Source organism: Lagopus muta, chromosome 21 (assembly GCF_023343835.1).
Source record: "Lagopus muta isolate bLagMut1 chromosome 21, bLagMut1 primary, whole genome shotgun sequence".
Classification (NCBI taxonomy): domain Eukaryota; kingdom Metazoa; phylum Chordata; class Aves; order Galliformes; family Phasianidae; genus Lagopus; species Lagopus muta.
The window spans coordinates 5,166,638-5,188,011 of NC_064453.1; the positions used below are offsets into that span (position 1 = coordinate 5,166,638).

The 21,374-nt window shown below is 45.3% G+C and overlaps 1 protein-coding gene across 12 annotated transcripts in view; it reads left to right on the plus strand.

Moving 5' to 3' along the window:
* The window catches only part of LRRC38 (leucine rich repeat containing 38), a 175,152-nt gene that overhangs the window by 30,171 nt on the left and 123,607 nt on the right, over positions 1–21,374 (plus strand). For 9 of the 12 annotated variants that reach the window (XR_007380869.1, XR_007380872.1, XR_007380874.1 and 6 more), the window contains exon 1: positions 12,558–13,500. The exons of 2 other annotated variants lie outside the window; for them this stretch is intronic. Coding sequence is in view for 3 of the 10 variants with exons in the window: in XM_048968109.1 (XP_048824066.1) it covers positions 12,873–13,500 (628 nt within the window). In the remaining 7 variants the exon portion in view is untranslated. Of the gene's footprint in view, positions 1–12,557; positions 13,501–21,374 lie in introns of those variants that run through there. One more of the 12 variants, XM_048968106.1, reaches the window with a different exon arrangement.

Below are 21,374 nucleotides of genomic sequence, written 5' to 3' on the forward strand. Positions count from 1 at the left end.
CAGGAATTCAGCAATGGGAAGAGAAGGCAGCTTCCAGTGAGAGTGGCATCCTGTGAAAGGATGGGGAAAGAAAATGTGGGTTTGCTTTCTATGTCTGCATGTCTTATATTCCTTTTTTGTCAGATAAAATTTTTGTGTGTGTTTATAGACTGCAGTCATCTATCAAATGCACGTGCTGACATTAAGATCGACATGTTAGCCTTCAAACTGAGAGCATGCTTGGCTGTGTTCCCATCTGACAGAATTACTTGCAGTGAAATCAAGATTGATGGCAGGCTTCTGCAGGAGTATGAAACCTTGCTGTTTGAAATGTCTTTCCCTTATTGAAGTCCGTCAGATATCTTCATTGATTTATATAGGCCTCAAATAGCCACGCTTTAGTGCTGGCTTTTGGTTTTGAGTCTCTGTACATCGAGTTTGTATCTGGTATGTGAGATGCCATCCAGAAGTTTTCCATCAAGCAGCTGCCAGGGAATGGGAGCACTGGAAGATGATGTTCCTTCCCTGTCTGTGCTCCTGCCTGTAGAACATTATGTGCACAGATGGGAGCACCTCTGTTAGATGTGAAGAGAGATTCTTGATTCGCAAACTTGGCACAGCGTGTGAAGTGGGAGATCTTGAGCTAGAATAAGTGATATTTATGTGAGTCCTGGAGATGGGGCTAGATTTTCAGCTGTGCAACTCAACAGAGCTGCACAGCAGTCGATATACACGAGGTTTCACAAATGCTGCAGGCTGTGGGGCACAGAAGCAAGCTGAAATGTTTTATGATGTGCTAAACGGGCACTCAGAGCCAGTGCCTCTGGCGGTGCAGTTGTCACAGTGCAGAGAGCAGCTCTGAAGCAGCAGCTCCCAGCATAGCCAGGGAATGGAGGCAGGCTGAACCAGTTGTTGGAGGCTGGAAATGAACAGGCATTTAAGGGATAAAAGATGTACGTGTGTGCGCCTGCAGTGCTTTCGCTTTAGATCTGTGGCCGAGCTGCTTTTCTCTCTCATCTCACTTCCATCACTCCAGAAGGGACTGAGCAAAGTGCTGGGAGCAGGAAGGGGTAAGGAGGAGGTCTGTGCAGCTCTATGTAACAGCAAGGTGATGTATGTGATGCCAGCACTCCTCTAGGATGTTTCAGTGTCTATGGTTGGATGGTTTGATACTGGTGTGGCTTTATTTCCTCCTTGGATCACTTCAGAATTGCCATTCTGTTTCATTCCTACTGTAAAGATTTTCATAAGATTCTGATGAATTTGGGCCTTGGAGCACAAATGGGTCGATATCTTTTGGGGACTGAATAATGCCAGCTGTTGTCTCTACGTGACATACAACAGTGTGACTCAGAGTTAAATATGGGATGCCCACTCTTTACTACTTTTAAACCTGTGGATGACCACCATGTATTTAACAAAAAATTATAAGGTTGCTGTAGGTTTTCTTAGGTCAGGAGTGTTCTTTTAACTAGAACAGTTAAATAAGGAAAGCAACACAGCAATGGAGCCAAGAGAACTTTCTCAGCCTCATGGGTTTTTTTTTAGGGAATGGTTCTGCATGAGCTTTTCTTCATGCTTCCAAAGCCTTTCCTGGTTTTTATAGTGAAATTATATGGGTAAAGCAAACAGCTGTCATTAGGGATTTACATGTCTTCACATTTCTAAATGGGTTGTGTTTGAGTGCTGCAAATACACCAAGAAACGTCGTGATCTGTACGTGGCTGAGCTGGCACCTGCCTGGGTTGGCAGGGTGGACAGGGGCACAAACAGCACACGGGGCAGTCTGCTTTCCTGGAGATGGTAACTGGCTCTTTGAATAAGAGTGTGGGGGGAATCCTTGCAGAAGAAATGAAATGCATGCGGATGAATACATGAGAAACACTCCCCCCATTAAGGTCCGTGGCAAAATTCTTATTTCCACTGTGTTTTTAGGGAGGTATTCCTTATGAAGGAAAGTAGTTTCTTTTTGTGTACCAATTCCCAAGTGTAAGCAGCATCAAGAAGGAAGTGGAAAGATAAAAAAAGCTTATGGAAGGATAATAGCTTCATTTAAGGTGGGGGTGGGTGATCCTGGTGAATATGGGGAAGGAGAATGTGGAGATGTTCCTGGCCCTCCCCTAATTGGGAGCGATTTTCTAATAGCACTTGCGGTTAAATGGGCAGAACGTCCATCTGCACGGCACTCTGCAGCCAGCAGAGGGAGCAGGATGTTTGCTGGTGGGTTTAGTTGAAGCTGCAGGGCTGGATTTCACCATTCTCCAGCGCCTGCAGGAAGCCGAGCAGATTCCTGTGCTGCAGACAGGTCAGGTCTGGAGCTGCAGTGGCTCTGCCATGTCCTCCAGCAGCAGCATGCTTTCCCACCCTGTTCAGGTGGGTATGAAAGCACGTGCCTCACGGTGCATTGTCATAGAATCACAGAATGGCCCAGGTTGGAACAGACCTCAACAATCACAAATCTCCAAGCCCCCTGTCACATGCAGGGCCACCAACCTCCACATTTAATACCAGCCCAGGCTGCCCAGGGCCCCATCCTGCCTGGCCTTGAACACCTCCAGGGATGGACGGGGCATCCACAGCCTCTCAGTTCTTTCCTGTTCCAGCACCTCACCACTGTCACAGGAAAGAACTTCCCCCTGACATCCAACCTCAATCTTCCCTCCCTCAACTTAAAACCACTTCCCCTTGTCCTGCTGTTATCTCCCCTTTCCAAGAGCTGACTCCCCTCCTTGTTTGCAGGCTCCCTTTAAGTACTGAAGGCTGCAATGAGGTCACCCCACAGCCTTCTTTTCTCCAGGCTGAACAAGCCCAGCTCCCTCAGCCTGTCTTCATAGGGGTGGTGCTCCAGCCCCCTGATCATCTTTGTGGCTCCTCTGGACCCTCTCCAACAGCTCCCTGTCTTTCTTGTACTGAGGGCTTCAGACCTGGATTCCAGATGGGGCCTCACAAGAGCAGAGTAGAGAGGGACAATCACCTCCCTGTCCCTGCTGGCCACCCCTCTTCTGATGGAGCCCAGGATTCCATTTACTTTCCAAGCTGCAATGCACTCTGCTGGCTCAGTTTTTCATCCATCAGGACCCCCAGGTCCTTCTCTGCAGGGCTGCTCTCAAGGAGCTCCTTCCAGTCTGTAGGGATGCCTGGGATTCCTCTGACCCAAATGCCAAACCTTGCACTTTGCCGTGTTGAACCTCATCAGGTTCACCTGGGCCCACCTATCAAGTCTGTTGAGGTCCCTCTGAATGGCATCCCTTCCTTCCTCCATGTCAACCACTCAACTTGGTGTCATCAGCAAACTTGCTGAGGGTGCACTCGATTCCGTCATCTTGATAACGGTGTTAAGGAGCACTCTGGTCGATGTAAGACATCTTTCTGCAGCAAAAACCATTGGCTTTCTTGCAGTGACAGCAGCTCCTGGCCACCAAATTCAATAGACAGCAATGTGAGAAGTTTTCAGGGGCAAAGCATGCTTCAAGTGAATGCAAAACTAAGCGCTGAAATCATGGGAGGGTCAGGGAAATAATGAGTGCCTCAGCTGTTTTGCAAAATCTGGATTCTTTCACATTATTCCACTGACACGGTTGAGTATTATGCTGTAATGTCCTGAAATGAAATACAGTGCTGCTGAATTTAATAAGGAGTTTATCTCAGCTACAATGAATGTTCCGTCTAGTAGAAATAGCAGACTGATAGTACTGCTTTAAACACTTCTGCCAAATGTCAACAATGTTCATTCATTTTAGTTTTTCTGGAAAAGAATCCGTTATGTATAATAACAAGGGAAGAAAGAACAGCAAAGAATGCAAAAAAAAAAAAAAAATTGAGTGAATATTCATCATACTAAAACATTGACTGGATTCAGGCTTGGTTATTCTCTGAGCTACACCATAAATCACTTATGTTTGGATAAAGTGAAATGATGACTTGAGAATGAGAGGGGTGGAGTCCCATCCTGCGTGGAGGGTGGACCTAAAGGGGTGCAATTTCACTGGAATTCATGAACAAAGACCTTATATTTGCATTACTCGAGCTATTGCACGAGATGACTTCTTGTGATACTACTTTATCAGCAGTAACTCAAGGGAGAGAAGGGAAAGCAGTTCAAATGCGGGATTTTCCTGCTGTCTGGGTAAGTTTGTTCATGCTTTAAATTAGGAACAGTTCTGTGCTTTGCTCTGTATTTGCAAGACCTGCCTTGCATAAACTAATTCTAGGAGACAGAGGAGAATGGGACAGTTGCTCTTCTGGAGGCCTGCTCATCACCTGCATGGCCCCAAGTCGCCTACACCTGTCTTCAGGCACCATTGTACTCCTAAATATCAATATTTCAAAGGCCTTTTTAAATGGAAGTGCTGAAACCTTGTGAGGTGAATGTCAGATAACTGCAAGGGTCCATTTTGTTGGTTTTAGTCTGATATGAAGCAGTGGAGAAGCTGAAGCTCTGGGTGCTGTAGTGATTACCCAGTAGGTCAGGAATGTAAACAAGAATTGCACGTTTTTCCTTCAGTGCCAACACTAATCTAATCTACAAATGACTTCATTCACTATTAGCAGTGAATGAAGATGTTTTTCTTTCTCAGTGTCAATCTCTTCTTGGTTTCACTGAATAAGAGGATCACGATTCACGTGTTTATAGGTATAGGCAACTGTGAAAGCAACACAAAGAATATTAACCATTTTAATTTTCTGTAAGCACTAGTGATAACACAGCACATTTCATAGGAAAGAAATGGGTTTGTTTGGGTTCATTCTGATGAAAAGAAAGGTCACCTTTTGGGACAAAGTGGTTTTAAACATAGTGCTTCTCCCACCAGTGTAGAAACCTCTCATTGTCAGCAAGCCCAGACGTTTTTCCCTTAGAGTTTCTTGGTGGATGACTTTTAAGGAGGCTGGGACAGCCGATGCATCAATGCCTTTGCACATATTCCATATTTCTGTGTGCATTGCACTCACATGAATGCTTTAACACTGACATGGAGCACTGTTTCTGGTAGCTTTGAATATTGCCATTGACAGTGTACCCACTGAGAAGTCACCTTCAAACCATCTTCCTCTTCTCAACACAAATGGAACCATGGTGAAGGAAGCTAGATTTCTGTTGGCAAGAAAAGCAAATAAAGTTCTTGCAGAGAGCAGCCTGCATCAGAAGAAGCCACATGGATAAACTTGGCCAGTTTTCCTTGTATGCTTAGATAAGGCAGTTCACACCATGCGTTTTAGGAGATGACTGGGTAACTCAGCAGATACAACCACCCTACCAAAAACATTGTGTTACAAATGTAAGAACTAACAAGTGAAATGCTTTGTTGGACACTTTTGGCTTCTCTGTTTCTAGTCTGCAGCCATTCCATTTCCCCTAAAAATATCTTCTTGCTTACAGCACAGCCTGAGCGAATGGAGAGAATAGAACATTCCGCGTGTGACCACGTGTGCAGTATTTTTACCGTTTCCATCTTCTGTGCCATTAACTTCCTGAAAAATTTACCAGAGCCTGAAGCAAATACACTTTTTCTTTCAGGTTCCATTCAGCTCTGGGATTTAAGAAACATCACTTATCCTATTTTTGTGAGATCATTTCTTTCTATATTAATAAAGAAATTGACGTCGGACAATCCCTAAAATTGCAATGGCTGAGAGCTGCAGCCCGGCCGGTGCCAACATTAACACCCATTGACTTCAGTAATGTTTCCCATGGAGTTCACCTTCTTTTGGTGCTGTTTCTCAGCTTTAATATCTGAAAAGTGTCAGCCTCAGAAATTCTCGAAGCCTGGATGCACGGGTGTGTGAGGGACTTCATCCAAACGTAAATGAAATATACAGAACAGGGGTGCCTGCTGGTACTTAGCCTTGCACAGTCGCGTTGCGTGGGACCAGGGGCTGACACCTGGCTGCTGGAGCTGTGCAACCAACCCACCAAACAGCTCCATCTCCCAGAGCAAGGAGTCATGGTTAGTGGGCATGATGGGGATGAGTTGGGCTGAAGCATCTTAGTGGTCTTTTCCATCCTTCATGGTTCTGTGAGTCCTTCAGGAGCGTTAGCATGTAAAGCTGCTGCAGTACCAACGTTTAGCTGAGAAGGTGTTATGCAGCTGCTCAGCTGTGCTGCTTACCAACACAGCACTGCAGAGTGTAACTGAGGAGCATCCCCAATTCCTTGAGATTAGTCATTTCTGAGGCACTGATGAAAGTTAGTCATTGTAATAATTAACACTGGCTATCAGCATGTTTTTGTAAAGCAGATCCAGCGGTGGTGTGATGAGGCTCCAAACGCTTCCCTGCTGGGAACTGCTGCACTCGTTGATCTGATGGTCCCTGACATCTCGCCTGGCTTATTAACAAGGCGAGTGAAATGTCAGAAGCCATTAAGTCAAAGTATGCTGCATTCCCTGAGGACACTGTACTGTATGGCCAGAGAAACTTGTAAGAGGATACAAAGATCGCTTCAGAGCAAAGAAATGAATGAGCAGGGTCACTTAGCATGAACTGGACTGTAGGTATTTTAGTTATACCAGGAGACCATCGAGTCCAACTGTAGAGAGCCTGCTTTGGAGGGGGGTTGGACTCCATGGTCTCTTGAAGTCCCTCCTAACCCTACAACTCTGTGATTCTGTGATCAGTACACACACGGAGTTTTTGTCATCCTGTAAGCATTCTCTGCCATACAGCAAAGTATACAGGGCTTTTTCAACATTTGCATTATATTTACGGGGTGAAAATAAGTCCTTTGCATCAGAGGGGATTTCTCTCCACTGGCTCAAGGATCTTTGTCACAATTTTCTTTTGTTCTTCTCTTCATACAGCTTAAAGCAACTGGGGACTTCCTGAGTTTCCCAGGGGGTTGATTTGTGTGACATTGGGCTGAGAAAGCCAACTGATGTGCCCACTAAGGATGCTCCACAGAGAGCAGTAAGGGCCAAAACTTTCCTTCTTTCCACCAAACTGCCTGCTCTCCATATTTCTTTTTATCCACTCAGATGTGTGTGTGTTCACAAACATATTTGCACACCCTTCTGTTTTCATCGTAGTGCAGGATTCTGGTCTTCCTTTTTGGCTTCAAATCCTATGCTGATCTTTGTGCCCCACTGTGCACCTTAATGCTGCGTGGGTCCAGGGCAGAGATGGGAGTAATAACCTGGAAGATGGGAAGGTGCACCTCAAAGGACAATTTCCAAGCCCTGTTTTGAACGTACAGTCTGACCTTTTAAGCACTTTGTTCCATTTTTGGTATTTTTACAGTAAAGAGCAACAAAAGAGTGAAATAATTATTTCCATTATCACTATCATTCATCTGATGCTTGGAATTCCCACTGACACAAACATCCTTCCTGCATATTTAAATCTGTGGAGCGTATGCAGCAATAGTCAGCATGGTGGATGGGTGAAGGGAAGCAATTGCAAATGACCACCTTGGTGTTTGTTCTCTGCAGTAGAAGAAAATCTGGCCTGCTTTTCCCATTGTGTTGAGCTCGTACCACAACACAGCCCAGGAAGGTTGCTGACAACACAACGTGGCTAACAGCACAGCCAAGGAAGGCAGCTCCCAAGGTCTTTGTGAAATCTCAAAGCAGACCAAGGGGTCATTTAAAGACCTGCAATTAAGTGAGCTGTGCCCTGTTTGTAAGTGGAACTGTTTTCTCCTGGTGTGTATTTGGTTTGAATTTGCATAAGATCTTCACGCGTGCACAGTCTTCTTTGGTTTGGAAAGGGCACTCAGCCCATTAATGTTACAAATTAATGAATTGGAGTCCTTTTTTGATCCCTGCTGAGTAAAATGAATGGAAGGACTTTTAAACTCAGAAGCTATGTATTGTGTGTGTATCAGCATCAGCTGTCAACTGTTCTAATTGCTTGCAAATCTATTTGCTGTTGGTTTGAACAAAGGAGCGTTTCCTAGGTAGTGCAGAGTACGAATAAGAACAGTGCAAACCCTGCTAAAACAATACAGATTTGTTTCCTGCGTATACCAGAACCATTCCTTGCTTTCCTTCCTCTATGGCATTGTTTTCTGCCTCCATTTCCCAGCACAGGCACCACTTGTCCTCTACCCACTGCTCAGCTGCACTGCACAGGGACACGTTCTGCTCTGGATGCTTTGATGGAGGGTCACCAGTTGCTCTCTGTGTTGTGAACACACAATTTGGAGGAAATTACTTCCCCATCACTTTCCTGTCTTTTTAAGCACGCGTGCTGTGTTCATGATGGCAGTCAGGGGTTAAAAGTCGTGTTCTGCTCAGCTTTTCACAAGAGCTGAATTAAACTTAGGGCTTTCAGATCTCAGCAGACCCACTTTGAACCTGACCAGACAAGTGTTTGGGAGCATATTGGAGTCCAGCTTTACTTGTGGATTTATAACATATGAGAACGGCCATCCCAGCTCATACTCACCTTGTCCCAAATCGGTCTCAAACCTAATTGGATGTGGATATGCATCAACATATCTGTTTGACAGCTCAGAAGAATTTTCACTTTTAATTATCTTTGATTTGCTTTACAGTGTGGTAGTATTGGGCCGGCATGCAACTGTGGCAAGCAGCTGATTGCAGTGCAGCAGCTGGATACCAGCTCCATCCTGGGGGGAGGTGGGAAGGAACCATCATTTACACTGGTCCTTCCCCTGTGAGTGCTTTAGTGATGGTAAATGGTTGGCAGTAGGATGGTGACTACACGTCTCTTACAGCCACATCATCCCCAGAGCGAGTGATGGAGGTCTTCTGATGGGTTTAGGCTGCTCTCGTTTGGCTGCTGAACTGCAGTGTCTCAAGTTTTCAAATTCAATCACTGCTGCTGTCACACTGATTAATATTGATGTGATTTCCCTCCCAGCTGATGGCAGCAACAGCTGCAGCAAGGAGGACTGGGCAGGTATAATGCAAGCTTCAGTTCACAGTTTCTATTGTTCATTTGTAAGACAAGGGAGTGTACCCTCTTTCTCTGCTGGTTCTTTTTCGGTCCTTTTTTTGTTGTAAGATCAAAGGGAGAACTGTCCAAAGGTGACAGCATTCACAAAAGCCTGCCACATGGTCATAGCAGGGGAAGGTATTTCTCAGGATTAACATCCTGAAGCCAAAGTGATAAATACCTGAGTAAGAATGGGATCCCTTTTCAGAGCTGTTGTTCAACACTTGCTTTCTGTGTTTAATTGATTAACTGGTTGGTAGTCATTCAAGTTTGAACAGCAGTTCCCAGGCACGTTGCTAACGTCTGATCATTAGGAAAACCCTTTGCAGTGGTTACATGCACCTGGAGCAGCAGCCTGGGATGTGACGCATACCTCAGCTCAGCAAAGCATGAGCCTGGAATAATAACTTCCTCCACAGAAAAATATGCTTAATTAGCTGTTCACAAATATGAATGAGGACGGGCAGTTTTCTGTTTCAGTCTGCTGTAAGTAATGATTTCTTAGCTGAGACATCTGAATCCTTCCTGTGTGTCTGTACTGTGGTTTTGTTCTTTTTTCCATTAGTCAAATTGCTTTAGGAAGTTAGGAGCTCTCATAAGAGGAGAGCTGGAAGTTTCTGTGCAAAAGATGTCATTCTTCCTCCAAATTCCTTCCATTTCTTAGTGTAATCTGCAAGCAGAAAGATGTGCTTTTTGTTTCCTGCTGCTTGCCATGATATAGTACTGGCAGCACTGTACAGATCATAGAATCATAGAATGGCTGGGTTGCAAAGGAGCACAACGTTCATCCAGTTCCAACCCCCTGCTGTGTGCAGGTCACCAACCAGCAGCCCAGGCTGCCCAGAGCCACATCCAGCCTGGCCTTGAATGCCTGCAGGGATGGGGCATCCACAGCCTCCTTGGGCAGCCTGTTCAGTGCCTCACCACCCTCTGGGGGAAAAACTTCCTCCTCATATCCCACCTAAACAGATCCAGGGCCATGGCTTGTCACTCCCTTGCTTTATTTTAGAGTCTATCTTAGTGATGAATGTTCTATAATATTAATAATTTTCTGACAAAAGGGCAAAGTGGGGCTGCTCACTGCTGCCCTGGCAAGGAGATTGTTGCCCTGTGTGTTTCACAGATATGATTTTTTAAACCAACCTTGTTTGTCTTTGTTCTTTTCTTAGGGACAGCACTTTCTAATTAAGAGCCTTGTGCTTTTTCGTCACTGTGTGAACTCAGTACTGGAAATATTCTTGGAACACAAGTAGAAAGCTATGAGGGCTTTGCTTGGGAGTAATCAAGTCGCATATGTTGTTTTATACTGCTGCCAACTGAAGACAGGCAGAAGTTCCTGATGTGCATTATCTACTGTAAAATGCTCTAAGATTTCCTCCACAAAAATCCAGAGTTGATAAGCAATTACCAATCTGTAATTTAGTGTCTCAGTTACTGCAACCAAAAGATACAACAGATTACACAGGATGAAATCCAGATGCCAGGAGTTGCAGCACGCAGTAGGTTTGCAATTGGGCTCTGTATTCATGCAAGCGAGAAATAGAAGCTTCATTTTATCCTAGTGTTTCCTTCTCAGGTCCTTTACAATGAGGGCAGTGAGGCACTGCACAGAGTGCCCAGAGAGGTGGTGCAGGCACCCAAGGTCAGGGGATGGGGCTGTGAGCACTGCTGGAGCTGTGGGTGTCCCTGCTCAGTGCAGGGTTGGACCTGATGGCCTTTAGGGTCCCTTCCAGCTCCAACCATTCTGTGGTTCTTTGATTCTGTGGAAGTTGCTGGTAGCTTCTTGCAGGAGAAAAGTGGTCCGTGGGGCACAAGAGGGTGCTGTGCTCTCAGCGTACAGCAGCTGGCCCCTTCTATAGTCATATAGGTTACTGTATCTGACATACAAATGAAAGATTAAAGAGGTAAAGCTTTAATATCTCATTAGATAGAAAGCTTTTTAGAATCTCCTTTGTGCTGTGCAAAATTGCCTGAGATGTCTGGCAAGCGAGTGAAGCATCAGAAAGATTAAAGAGAATTTCTTTTCTGTGAGAGAAATAGATGAGGTACAGAAGTAAGTGATAGCTGAGAAAAGAATAGACATAAACTGACAAACTGCCATGGGAATTGTTACACAGAGAAAAACAGGTCTGGAAGAAGCACAAAGAAATCAGAGGTGGCCAGAGGGAGGTGTCAGACCTCAGCAGGTGCTGGTGGCAGCAGTGCTGCAGCCCCTCAGTGCTGGCACCTCGCACTGTCTGCATGGCTGCTCTGCGAGCAGGGCTGGCTGCTGGCAAACCTACAGGGTGCCCAGCCCAAAATAATCATCGTCAGTCTCCTGCAAACATCTCAGACAGGAAAGCTCCACAGACTCTCTGGAGAAATTGCAAACTGCATACAGGCATGCAGTGTAGCTGTGCAGGTAGTGTGGCTCACGGTGCTTCTCCTGTGTCAGCAAGGACACACGGGCAGCAGGAAGGTCCATTCGTACAGAAAAGAGTTTGAGCAAGGGCTGCAAGGCAGGGAGTTCGGTCTTGTTCCCACCTCTGTCGCTAATATGTTCTTGGATCTTTCACAGATTGTGCCTTGCTGTCTGTAGTCTCCCATCTGTGAAACAGGCATAATAACACTGAGACATCTTTGAAGAGAAAATGTCAGGGTCTGATTCCGTGTGCTTCATAAGGAGAAAAATAAAGGTCTGCACAGAGGGGCCCTTACATCCTGTGTATGGATAACTTCACCAAGATCTGTCTTCTGTGTAAAGTTAAGCACATTGTTACTGCAGGACATCAGGTCAGTTGTGCTTACTGACAGGTGAGAGGAATGCTGTATCTCTGACCTAAGGACTTAACTGAGTTAGAGAGGGGCAGAAAAGCAGTAAATGACAGCAGAAGTGTTTGCACGACGTGGCGTTCACAGGTTACAAGGCATCAGTTCTGCATGAGGATCACCAGTTGCAGTTAGCAGGTGATGCAGATTCATGGCGTGAATCCTGAGCACAAGAGCTATTTTGCATCTTGTTCATCTCAGTATTTTAAATCATCACCACAGGTTTTTGATAGGACTTGGCCCCCATGATTCAGAGAGGCAACAGCAAGTGCTCCCTTGGCTTCTGTCCCTTACTGTTCCTTCTTTGTGCCCACCCCAACATTCTTTTCTAAGTTCCCTTGTACCAACCATATTTCCACATTGGGCAGCATTCAGCTTATGCTGTGTACCTTTATCCTGAATGAAAGATGCTCTGAATTGTTATGAAATGATCTTAAATCAGAATCACCATTTTCTCTTTGTCAGACCTAGCTGAAGATCTGAGCCAGTTTGTGCTGCTGTTTGTCCCGAAGGATGTTCCTAATGCCATTGCAGAAAGTAGCTGCACTGGTCATTGGAACAGGAAACAAACCACCCTCATTTCTGAGACCAGATTCCTTGCTGCCACAGATAGTGCTTGGTTAAAAGATGAATGAGTCATATTTAAGTAATGTTAGTGTCCTTGCTCTAAGGGCTGAGAAGGCATCCAGGTACAGCTTCTGCTCCTTGCCTTTGGTTCCCCCTTGCTGTCCTTCTGCTGCCTCTTTAGGATCAAAGAGAAAAGAGTGCACAGCAGTCAGTTGGGTGCTTGCCACCCCTCACCTGCATTTCTGGGGGTATCACTGTGATGTGATTTCCCATCTGCCGGAATATGCAGCAAATATGCAAACAGGCTCTCAGCTTTTTTTAGCTCACAAAAGCAAGGGAGTCCTTTGAAAGGTCCTCGGTTTTACCCAATCATCGCTCCCTCCCTCGCGTTGTGCAGCATTATCATTCTCTGGCAGTGTAAATCCTCACATATGCCTGCCTCCCTCTTGCCTTCAGCCTCTCCCTCCCTCCCCCTCCCCACCGTGCTGCCATCGGATCTGTGATAATATGTGATCTCCTGGATACAATCACACACACACACAAGTACCAGGCACCGCTGCTCAGCTCAGCAAAATGTCTTTCTCGTAGAAGTGCTCATCATCACAGCTTCCGAATCCTTGACGATGTGGCCATGCTTTCCTTTCTGCCTTCTACCTTTTTCTGTCTTTGTCTGCCTGCTCTTCTTACCCACGGGTCATCTTTGCCCTGCTGTCTGTAGCTGTATGGACTACCACACCATAGACTGCCGGGATCAAGGACTCCCCAGTGTTCCCAATCCGTTTCCATTGGATGTACGGAAACTTCTTATAGCCGATAACAACATCCAGGCGATACCAGCTGATTTCTTCATATTTTATGGAGACCTGGTCTATTTGGACTTCAGGAATAACTCCCTCACCTCTTTAGAAGAGGGCACTTTTAGCAGTTCTACCAAACTGGTGTATTTAGATTTAAGCTACAATAATTTAACGCAGCTTGAAGCCGGGATATTCAAATCGGCAGAAAAACTGATAAAACTCAGCTTGGGAAACAATAACCTGGTGGATGTGGACGAGGCTGCTTTTGAGAACCTGGAACAGCTGCAAGTGTTAGAATTGAACGACAATAACTTGCAGAGCCTAAACGTGGCAGCCCTCGAAGCGCTTCCCTCCCTGCGGACGATACGCCTGGAGGGCAACCCGTGGGTCTGTGACTGTGACTTTGCCAATCTTTTCAGCTGGATCCAGGACAATGCCTCTAAGCTCCAGAAAGGTAAAGCTCTGTGTGTGTGTGTCTTGGAGGGCTGTCTGTGTGCCTTGCCTGCGAGTGACCCCAACTGCCTTTTGGTCAAACTGTAATTGCATGCTTCCAACAAATGAGTCCATTAAAATGGTGTTGGTTTCTTTTTAACGGCGCGTCCTCCTCCTGGCTAAGAAATAAATAGTTTTGATTTATAGGCTGAAGTTGCATAGGCAGTGAAGGAGCCTTTTCAAATCTGTTGTGCCCAGAGCTGATTCTCTTCCAGACACCGGTTTCTTCCCGGTAAATACATTCCACAATGAGCCCTTTGAACAGCTGAATGTCCTGTGCCAGCTCCTTAGGAAAACTGTGCTTTCTCTCATTTTCCTGATCAGCCATAAAGCTGCTACAGAAGAGTTAAATCCCCGTTTTATGCAACTGTAGCTGTCAGCCCTTTTCCAGAAGTATTTTGTTGTGATGCTCTGAAACCCCGCTCAGTATTTCAATTATGGTGCTTTTATTAAAATAGCACCGCTTCCAATATTAGGAACAAATGAAAACACTCTGGAACATCCTCAATGCAGGATATACAATTCTGGAATTTGAGCTAGTAATTTTCAGAAAAGCATTGGGGAAAAAATAAAGAAGTATTAAGGCTGCCACGTGTAGAGCTTTTGCTCCACGTTTCCCATCCGACCCCAAAGCCACGACTGATCCAGCTTTAGCAGATCGCCTCACAGTTCACTCCTCCCAACAAACACCAGGGCACCCAGTGCAGCTATGGAGCTGCCCTGCTGCTCGTAGAAGGGAAAACGTAAGGGCTGCCACGGGGATATGGGGTGCAGGAAAGCCATGGTGCATGGGCTCTGCCTGAGGGCTGTCTGTGCAGGAGGTGGTGAGAGGTAAAAGGATGTGGGAGAAGAGCTGGGGAGATTGGGCTGAGGTCAGGGAACTGTTCTGGCAGCTCCAGATGCACACGGAAGAGGTCTTCCCTCTCTCAATCATCCATTTGCAATCACTTATTCAAGCTCCTTCTGCGCTCGTGACCTTCAGTGGCAACTTTTATTATACTCAGCTGGATTGCCCTAAATATTCTTAGCTGTTTAAAAATATATAGGTGTCTATTTTAAGGAAGAAGTAGTTTGAAGAAAAAGTTTCTTCTGCCTGTCTAAGTGAAGCTTTCCCGTTTCCCCTCTTTCATATCCCCTTTCCCTGTTCCCTTTTCCTCTTTTCCCCTTTTTCCCCTCTTTCCCCATTTTCCCCTTTCCCAACCAAACTCAGTGTTGCTCTCCCACATTCCCCAGTGCCTCAGCTGAAGTTCTTTCTGACCAAAGCATTTGCCTTTCTCACACTGGCCCTCAGCCACTCCTGCCTTCCCTGTGCCTTCCTTCTTTTTATGAACCTGTAGCTCCTTTCCCTTCACCTGCGCTGAGTCTGTTCAGTTTGAAAGAGTCTGTCCCAACCCATCTCTTTCTCTCCTGTCAGTGCTCATCTAAATTTCTTATGTCTGGAAATCTCAGATGATCAGGCTTTACAGTAGTATTCTCATTGTTCCCCATCTGCTTCAGTATTTCATCTCATCCAAAGTAATGGAAGCTGCTTTTCAGCCATACAGCCAAACAATTACCAGCCCTCCCAGATCTTTCAAAGCAAGAGAAGGGAAGGAGCAACCATTCAAATGGTCGTTTCTTAGGTCAGTTCCCCCTTTCCCATCCTGGCCTCAGCAATGCTTTGCTTTGCTCTTCCTGTGGGCACGGGGCTGCTGAGCTCTTGGCAGCCCACGTGTGTTCAGTTCCTGCACACAGAGAAGTAAACCCAGCACTCTGTTGTTTGTAGGTCATGCTTGTCTAAACCCCTTCACATGGCATTTCTGGGGGTGTCACACCTTCCCCAGCAGGATTTGGGGAGAGCAGCTCCCAGGCTCACCCTCCTGCTCCCTGCTTGCTCCCATTGCTGCTGGATGGCTGGAGATACTCATCCATGCTGCAAATGCAGAAAAGTAGGGCAGCATCGTTGTCTGGAAACCCTGCCAAAGAAAAAGACTGGAATACATTTCCAGGGCCCAAGGAAAGAACTTACTTACCTTGGCTGTATACTTTTATAATGCTGCAAAAAGCGTTTTCATTGCATGGCCTATATGAATGGAAAAGGGAAGGGCGAAAAAAGAGGTTGGTGGTGCTTTTCTTTCAGTGATTTTCTTTAAGAATATGCTGTGATTAACACCGTAGAACAGGTTTGTGACAGACTGACACTGCCAGACGTTAAATGACAAACACTGTGACCTGGTTTTACTGAGAAGGGAAAGAATAGAGAAGGGTGAATGACAGTAACTTACATCGGGGATCCCCAGCCCTTCACGAAAAGCACAAAGAGCTGCAAAGGAGCCAAAGGCTCTATGAACCATCATGTGTGTTTTCTGTTTGGGATGCTTCAGAATTAGAAAAGGATGTGCCAAAGTGAGGTATTGGCACAGCTGCCCAGGGGGCGGTGGGGTCACCATCCATGGAGGTGTGCAGTGTGGAGATGTGGCACTGAGGGCAGTGAGCACAGTGGGGGTGGATTGGGGTTGGACTGGATGATCTTAGTGATGTTTTCCAACCTGAATGGTTCTATGGTTCTATGGAAGTGGAAGAGAAACGTGCTCCAACCACGCAGTGGATGAAGTGAGAATTCAGGCCTGCAGTTTGCAAGTGTTGCTGTGGCACAGCGGTCCCTGCAGGCTCAACAAGCAGAGGTCGAATGGCTGGGAGAAAAGCACTGCCAGGTTTGTGCTTTGGGAGCTCATCTTGGTTCTTCACTTTGAATGACACTTGGAATAGTTTAATATGCTCTGTCTGCATGTCTAAGAGAAATCACTCAAGCTGTAACCAGTCACACAGCCCGGCTGCTTTGAATTTCAGCACTGCAGTAAAATATCATGCTGGTCAAACCTGCCTTTGTTTTTCGCAGAAGAAGTACCAAGTTGCTTTAAAAATCAGAGTTTTGTCAATGGGAACTGAAATCTCACTAATTGATCCTGAAACTCTCTACCTCTGCAATTAAGGCCTCTGGAGAACTGGGCGATGTGAACAAAAGCCATACTTGAGCTCATTAGTCTCACAAAAGCCAGGTCCATTTTCTTTCTGGCACACTCCCAGAAAAAGCATGCAAAGCTCTAACTTTGCTGACCTGTCTGACCAGCTGCCTGGAAAGCCTCATCTCACTCTGCTGCCTTTGCAAATCTGCCTTGTTGCGCACACAGACAGCTGGGATCTGCATCGTTGGAAGGCATTTATTCATCCAACCTGAATTTCTAACTAAAGCAGTAACTGGCGATGAAAAAAACAGATCTTACTTTTATATTTGTGAGGCAGATATTAATAATGGAACTTTCAGCATACTTGAAAACTGAACTGCATTTTGGATGCGGTTGACAACTGGTGAAATAACTGAACTGCAGAGGAAGGAGCTGTGAACAGAATGATGTTGAGTGGAGAAGATGTAACCGCTGCTGTTCTCTTCCTGAGGAGACCCATGGAGATAAGAATAATGCATAACTTCTTTTGGAGGTGGAAAAGCTTTTGGAAGGTCTCTCTCTCTCTCTCGTGCTCTACAGAGATCTGTTGCTGATTTTTGCTTTCCATGAACATGCTTTGGACAGCTGTGCCCATCACCTTGTTCGCTAATGACTGATGTATTTTTAACATGACTTTTAATTAGCACTTAAATATTCTTTAGCATGTGACTGTAGTGTCCTTTCTTTCATCTTGCTCTCATTTCTTTCTTTTTATTCCTTTCTTCCCAGTATCTTTGAAAGACCTCAAGAAGTTGTATAGCATTTCTGGGACTGCAGATCTAGATGCAGTAGTGCTTTCTCAACCTTTCGTGTCTATTTAAGTTTTATTTAAGTTCCTCCCTATGCAATACATGAATGAAAGGTTTTGCTGCCCTCATCATTAAAATAGCATTAGAAAGACCTCAAATGATGTAATGAGATGGTTCAGACTGAGACTTATGATGTGTACACTGATATTTCCAGAGTGACTTAAGGAATTCGCTCAGCGTTGGCCAGAGACAGCACAGGTGGTGATGGGACTGGTAACAACGGGATTGTGGCAATGAGATGGTGGTGATGGGACTGGTGGTAATGGGATGGTGGCAATGGGATGGTGGCAATGGTACTGGTGGTAATGGGATGGTGGTAATAGGACTGGTAGCAATGGGATTGTGGCAATGAGATGGTGGTGATGGGACTGGTGGTAATGGGATGGTGGCAATGAGATGGTGGTAATGGGATGGTGGTAATGGGACTGGTGGCAATAGGACTGGTGGCAATGGGACTGGTGGTAATGGGACTGGTGGTAATGGGACTGGTGGTAATAGGACTGGTAGCAATGGGATTGTGGCAATGAGATGGTGGTGATGGGACTGGTGGTAATGGGATGGTGGCAATGAGATGGTGGTAATGGGATGGTGGTAATGGGACTGGTGGCAATAGGACTGGTGGCAATAGGACTGGTGGCAATGGGACTGGTGGTAATGGGACTGGTGGTGATGGGATGGTGGTGATGGGATGGTGGTGATGGGACTGGTGGTAATGGGACTGGTGGTAATGGGACTGGTGGTAATGGGACTGGTGGTGATGGGATGGTGGTGATGGGATGGTGGCAATGGGATGGTGGCAGTGAAACTGACAGTGGCCTCTGGAACTGCAAACTCCAACTGAATTCAGCAGTACCTGGGAGGTTCAGAAGTGAATCAGTGCAGTGAGCATGGAATGGTGTTTGTAAGCCATTTTACAAAGGCTGGGCCATAAGGTGATCATCTCTTGGCTCTCAGCATCCTTCTCTAATTCCATTCCAATCTAAGATATGCTATTAAATAAATGTATTCTGTGAATTAAAGACAATAACATGGCGTTTCACTAATCTAGGCCTTATCAAAGCACAGCATCCCAATTACAGGTGGGTGCAGTCTGCATGTGACCTTCTCACCTAACCAAAAGGTGGTGAAACCACAGAGCGTTGGGAAGCTGTCTCAATCTCCCATTCTTTATCACACCCCATATTTGCTCTGTGGAGAAGGCTGCCTTAATTTTATGTACTGATAGAGAACCAGGGAAAGCTTCCGCTGAGAAGGACAGGCTGTTCTGCTCTTCTGACCATTGCAGCCAGTCAGTTCTTCCCAGGATTCATGCACATGTCGGCACATGGCTGGGACAGAACATAATATCCAGTTTTTGGAAATGAACTGAAAGCCTTCAGACTGCCCATTCAGCAGCTTTTCTTCTGTTCAAGCAGAAACTCCTAAGAGCAATAAGATTCCCTAACAAGCGCAACAAATCTGTTTCTATATATATCCATATATAAATACATAATGTGATATCCTAGTCATTTTCAGTAAAATGATCTGACTGCCACTGGCTTTTCACTCTATTTCTTCCATCATAAGGATTTTTGGAGTACATCCATCTTTCACAGATTTCAGGACACGAGGGCAACATTTGCAGCATGGCACCTGATGTTAAACTTGATATTTAGACATTGAAGCAAACTGTTGAGCACCTTCTAAAGTCGATGTAGGAAACTATGGGGCATTTGACCATTAAAAAAATTATTTAGAGATCTAAATACAGGCCTCAGATTTCTTTAAGCCTTACTTTTCTGGTAGCTCGAGGCTGACTTTAATGAAATTCCATCTCTCTTCAGAGGCTGTGCCTCTCTCACCATTTATTAATACATCTATTACATCAGTGACAGTGCTTGAATAGACTAAAGAGAACTATAGCTGGGGGCAAAATACCATACAAGAAATTAAACGCCACATTTAAACATCTCAAATGTGTGTAAACTGCATTTGGTGATAGGAGAGAACAGCTGAACTCCACCCAAAGGGGCAAATCATAGAATCATAGAATGGCCTGGGTTGCAAAGGAGCACAATGCTCATCAGTTCCAACCCCTGCTGTGTGCAGGTCACCAACCAGCAGCCCAGGCTGCCCAGAGCCACATCCAGCCTGGCCTTGAATGGCAAGGGGCATCCACAGCCTCCTGTTCCAGTGCCTCACCACCCAAACACCAGTTCTGCTTCTCCCAATATTTCAATAGCACAACAGTGCTCTTTTATAGTGCTGTTATGAGCACTATGATGCATGAAGCACATTTACATTTACTGCTTCTTTCATGTATGTATTCCTTACATCTATCAGTGTATGTATGAATGGGCGTTTTCATTTTCTCCTACTATTGCATATTGCCAACTGCTAGGAAACCATCTTAATATTTGTTCTATGTGAAATCCACAAAACCCAATAGAATTGAGGCCTCCTTCTCCCATTCTTGCTCCCCAGAGCAAGATTTCTCAGCTACAAGAGCTAACAGACCATAATATTGAAGTAATGATGACTTTCAGAAGCTATCCCATGAAACATTCAGCTTGCACAGGTATTAAGAAGTCATAAGTGTTATAAGGAAGCAGATGCACACAGAGTGCTTGAAATGTCAGGCTGATCTGGGTAAGTGTGTTGCTGTTGTCTCTAAGCAAAGGAATATGAAACAGAGGCACCACTCAGAATACATCAGCAGTCAAAATATGTAGGAAAACCTCCTGTTAGATGCAAGGGCAGCTTTGGAATGCAGTCAGTGCTTGAGCCAGTGCACCATTGGAAGCTTACAGGTCCAGCAGTTCCTATGATGAAGGCGGTTGAATCACAGCTACAAATACCAGTGTTATGGAGATTGGTACCTGGTTTTTATTTCTGTTTTTTTCATGAGAAGTTTAAACTTGGAGCACTGCAGAGCTATCATAGGTCTGTTTTCATTGATTTACAGGGGAATTAATTATTAATCATTTGCATGTGGTTTTGTACAGACTGCTTTCAAACTGCATTCATTTTCTAAGAGTTTCATCTTTCCAGGGGAAGTATTTCAGCCTTGACTGCAGGACAAACTGAGCTGTGCATAGTCCTGCACCAGTGCAGTTAGGTCCTAGCTGAAGTAACTGCTAGAACTGATTGCCAAGGATGAAGCCCGGGGTTTCAACAGTTACAAGCCTCCAATGGCCAGGCTCTCACAGTCACATTCTTTGAAAACCTATGAGGGAATTTCACTGAAATGAACTTCATCTGGAACCCCCCTGCATCACTGCAGTCTATAAAGAACTGTACATGTTTTCTTGTTCTGGAGTTCCAGCAATTTCACACTTCCCCTGTTAGTCAGGTGATCTGTTCCCATGTTTTTATCTCGTTTCTGCAGCTTTCAGTGCCTGTATAAAATCTAACACCTGTCCCTTGAGTGGGACTTCAAAGCATTCCCATGCTAAGTGCATTACATCTGCGTCACAACTCCATTGCCACTGTAGCACATGGGCTTCTTCAGATGGCATAGCAGAAAGACAGAGCGTGTGACATTGTCCTTGAGACAGCTGGAGTTGCTGCAGATAATGCAGTGACCCTGACCAAAATAACGTCAGCTATGTATTTATAACATGCTCACACTTGTTATTTCATTTACAGATTTGTTTGGAGACTCCTTGAACATGTTGTGGGAGCAGGGAGATATTTATAACTGTCATCAAGGGGTTTCTTGCTGCAGCCAGGCACTGAATGGCAGACTTCTTGGTGATGCCCTTTGCAAGAAGCCTAGCTGAATTCTGAAGAATAAGCTGAATCAGCTCTAGAGAATTCAATGAATTTGTATATATTTTATGAAAAATAATGTAATTAAAAGGTCAAAATGAGTGACAGCAGATGACTGAGGTCAGATGGCACTAGAAGTGGCTTGGGGTGTTAAGAGGCTGTGAGATGATGTGGGATTACTTTCTGCCTAAGCAAGGAACAAAGTGGGATCTGTTGGTGGTCACGGGTGTAGTGGGACAGGTGGAGCATAGGGCATCAGTTCACTCAGTCTGGATTCTCATTTGTTACAGACA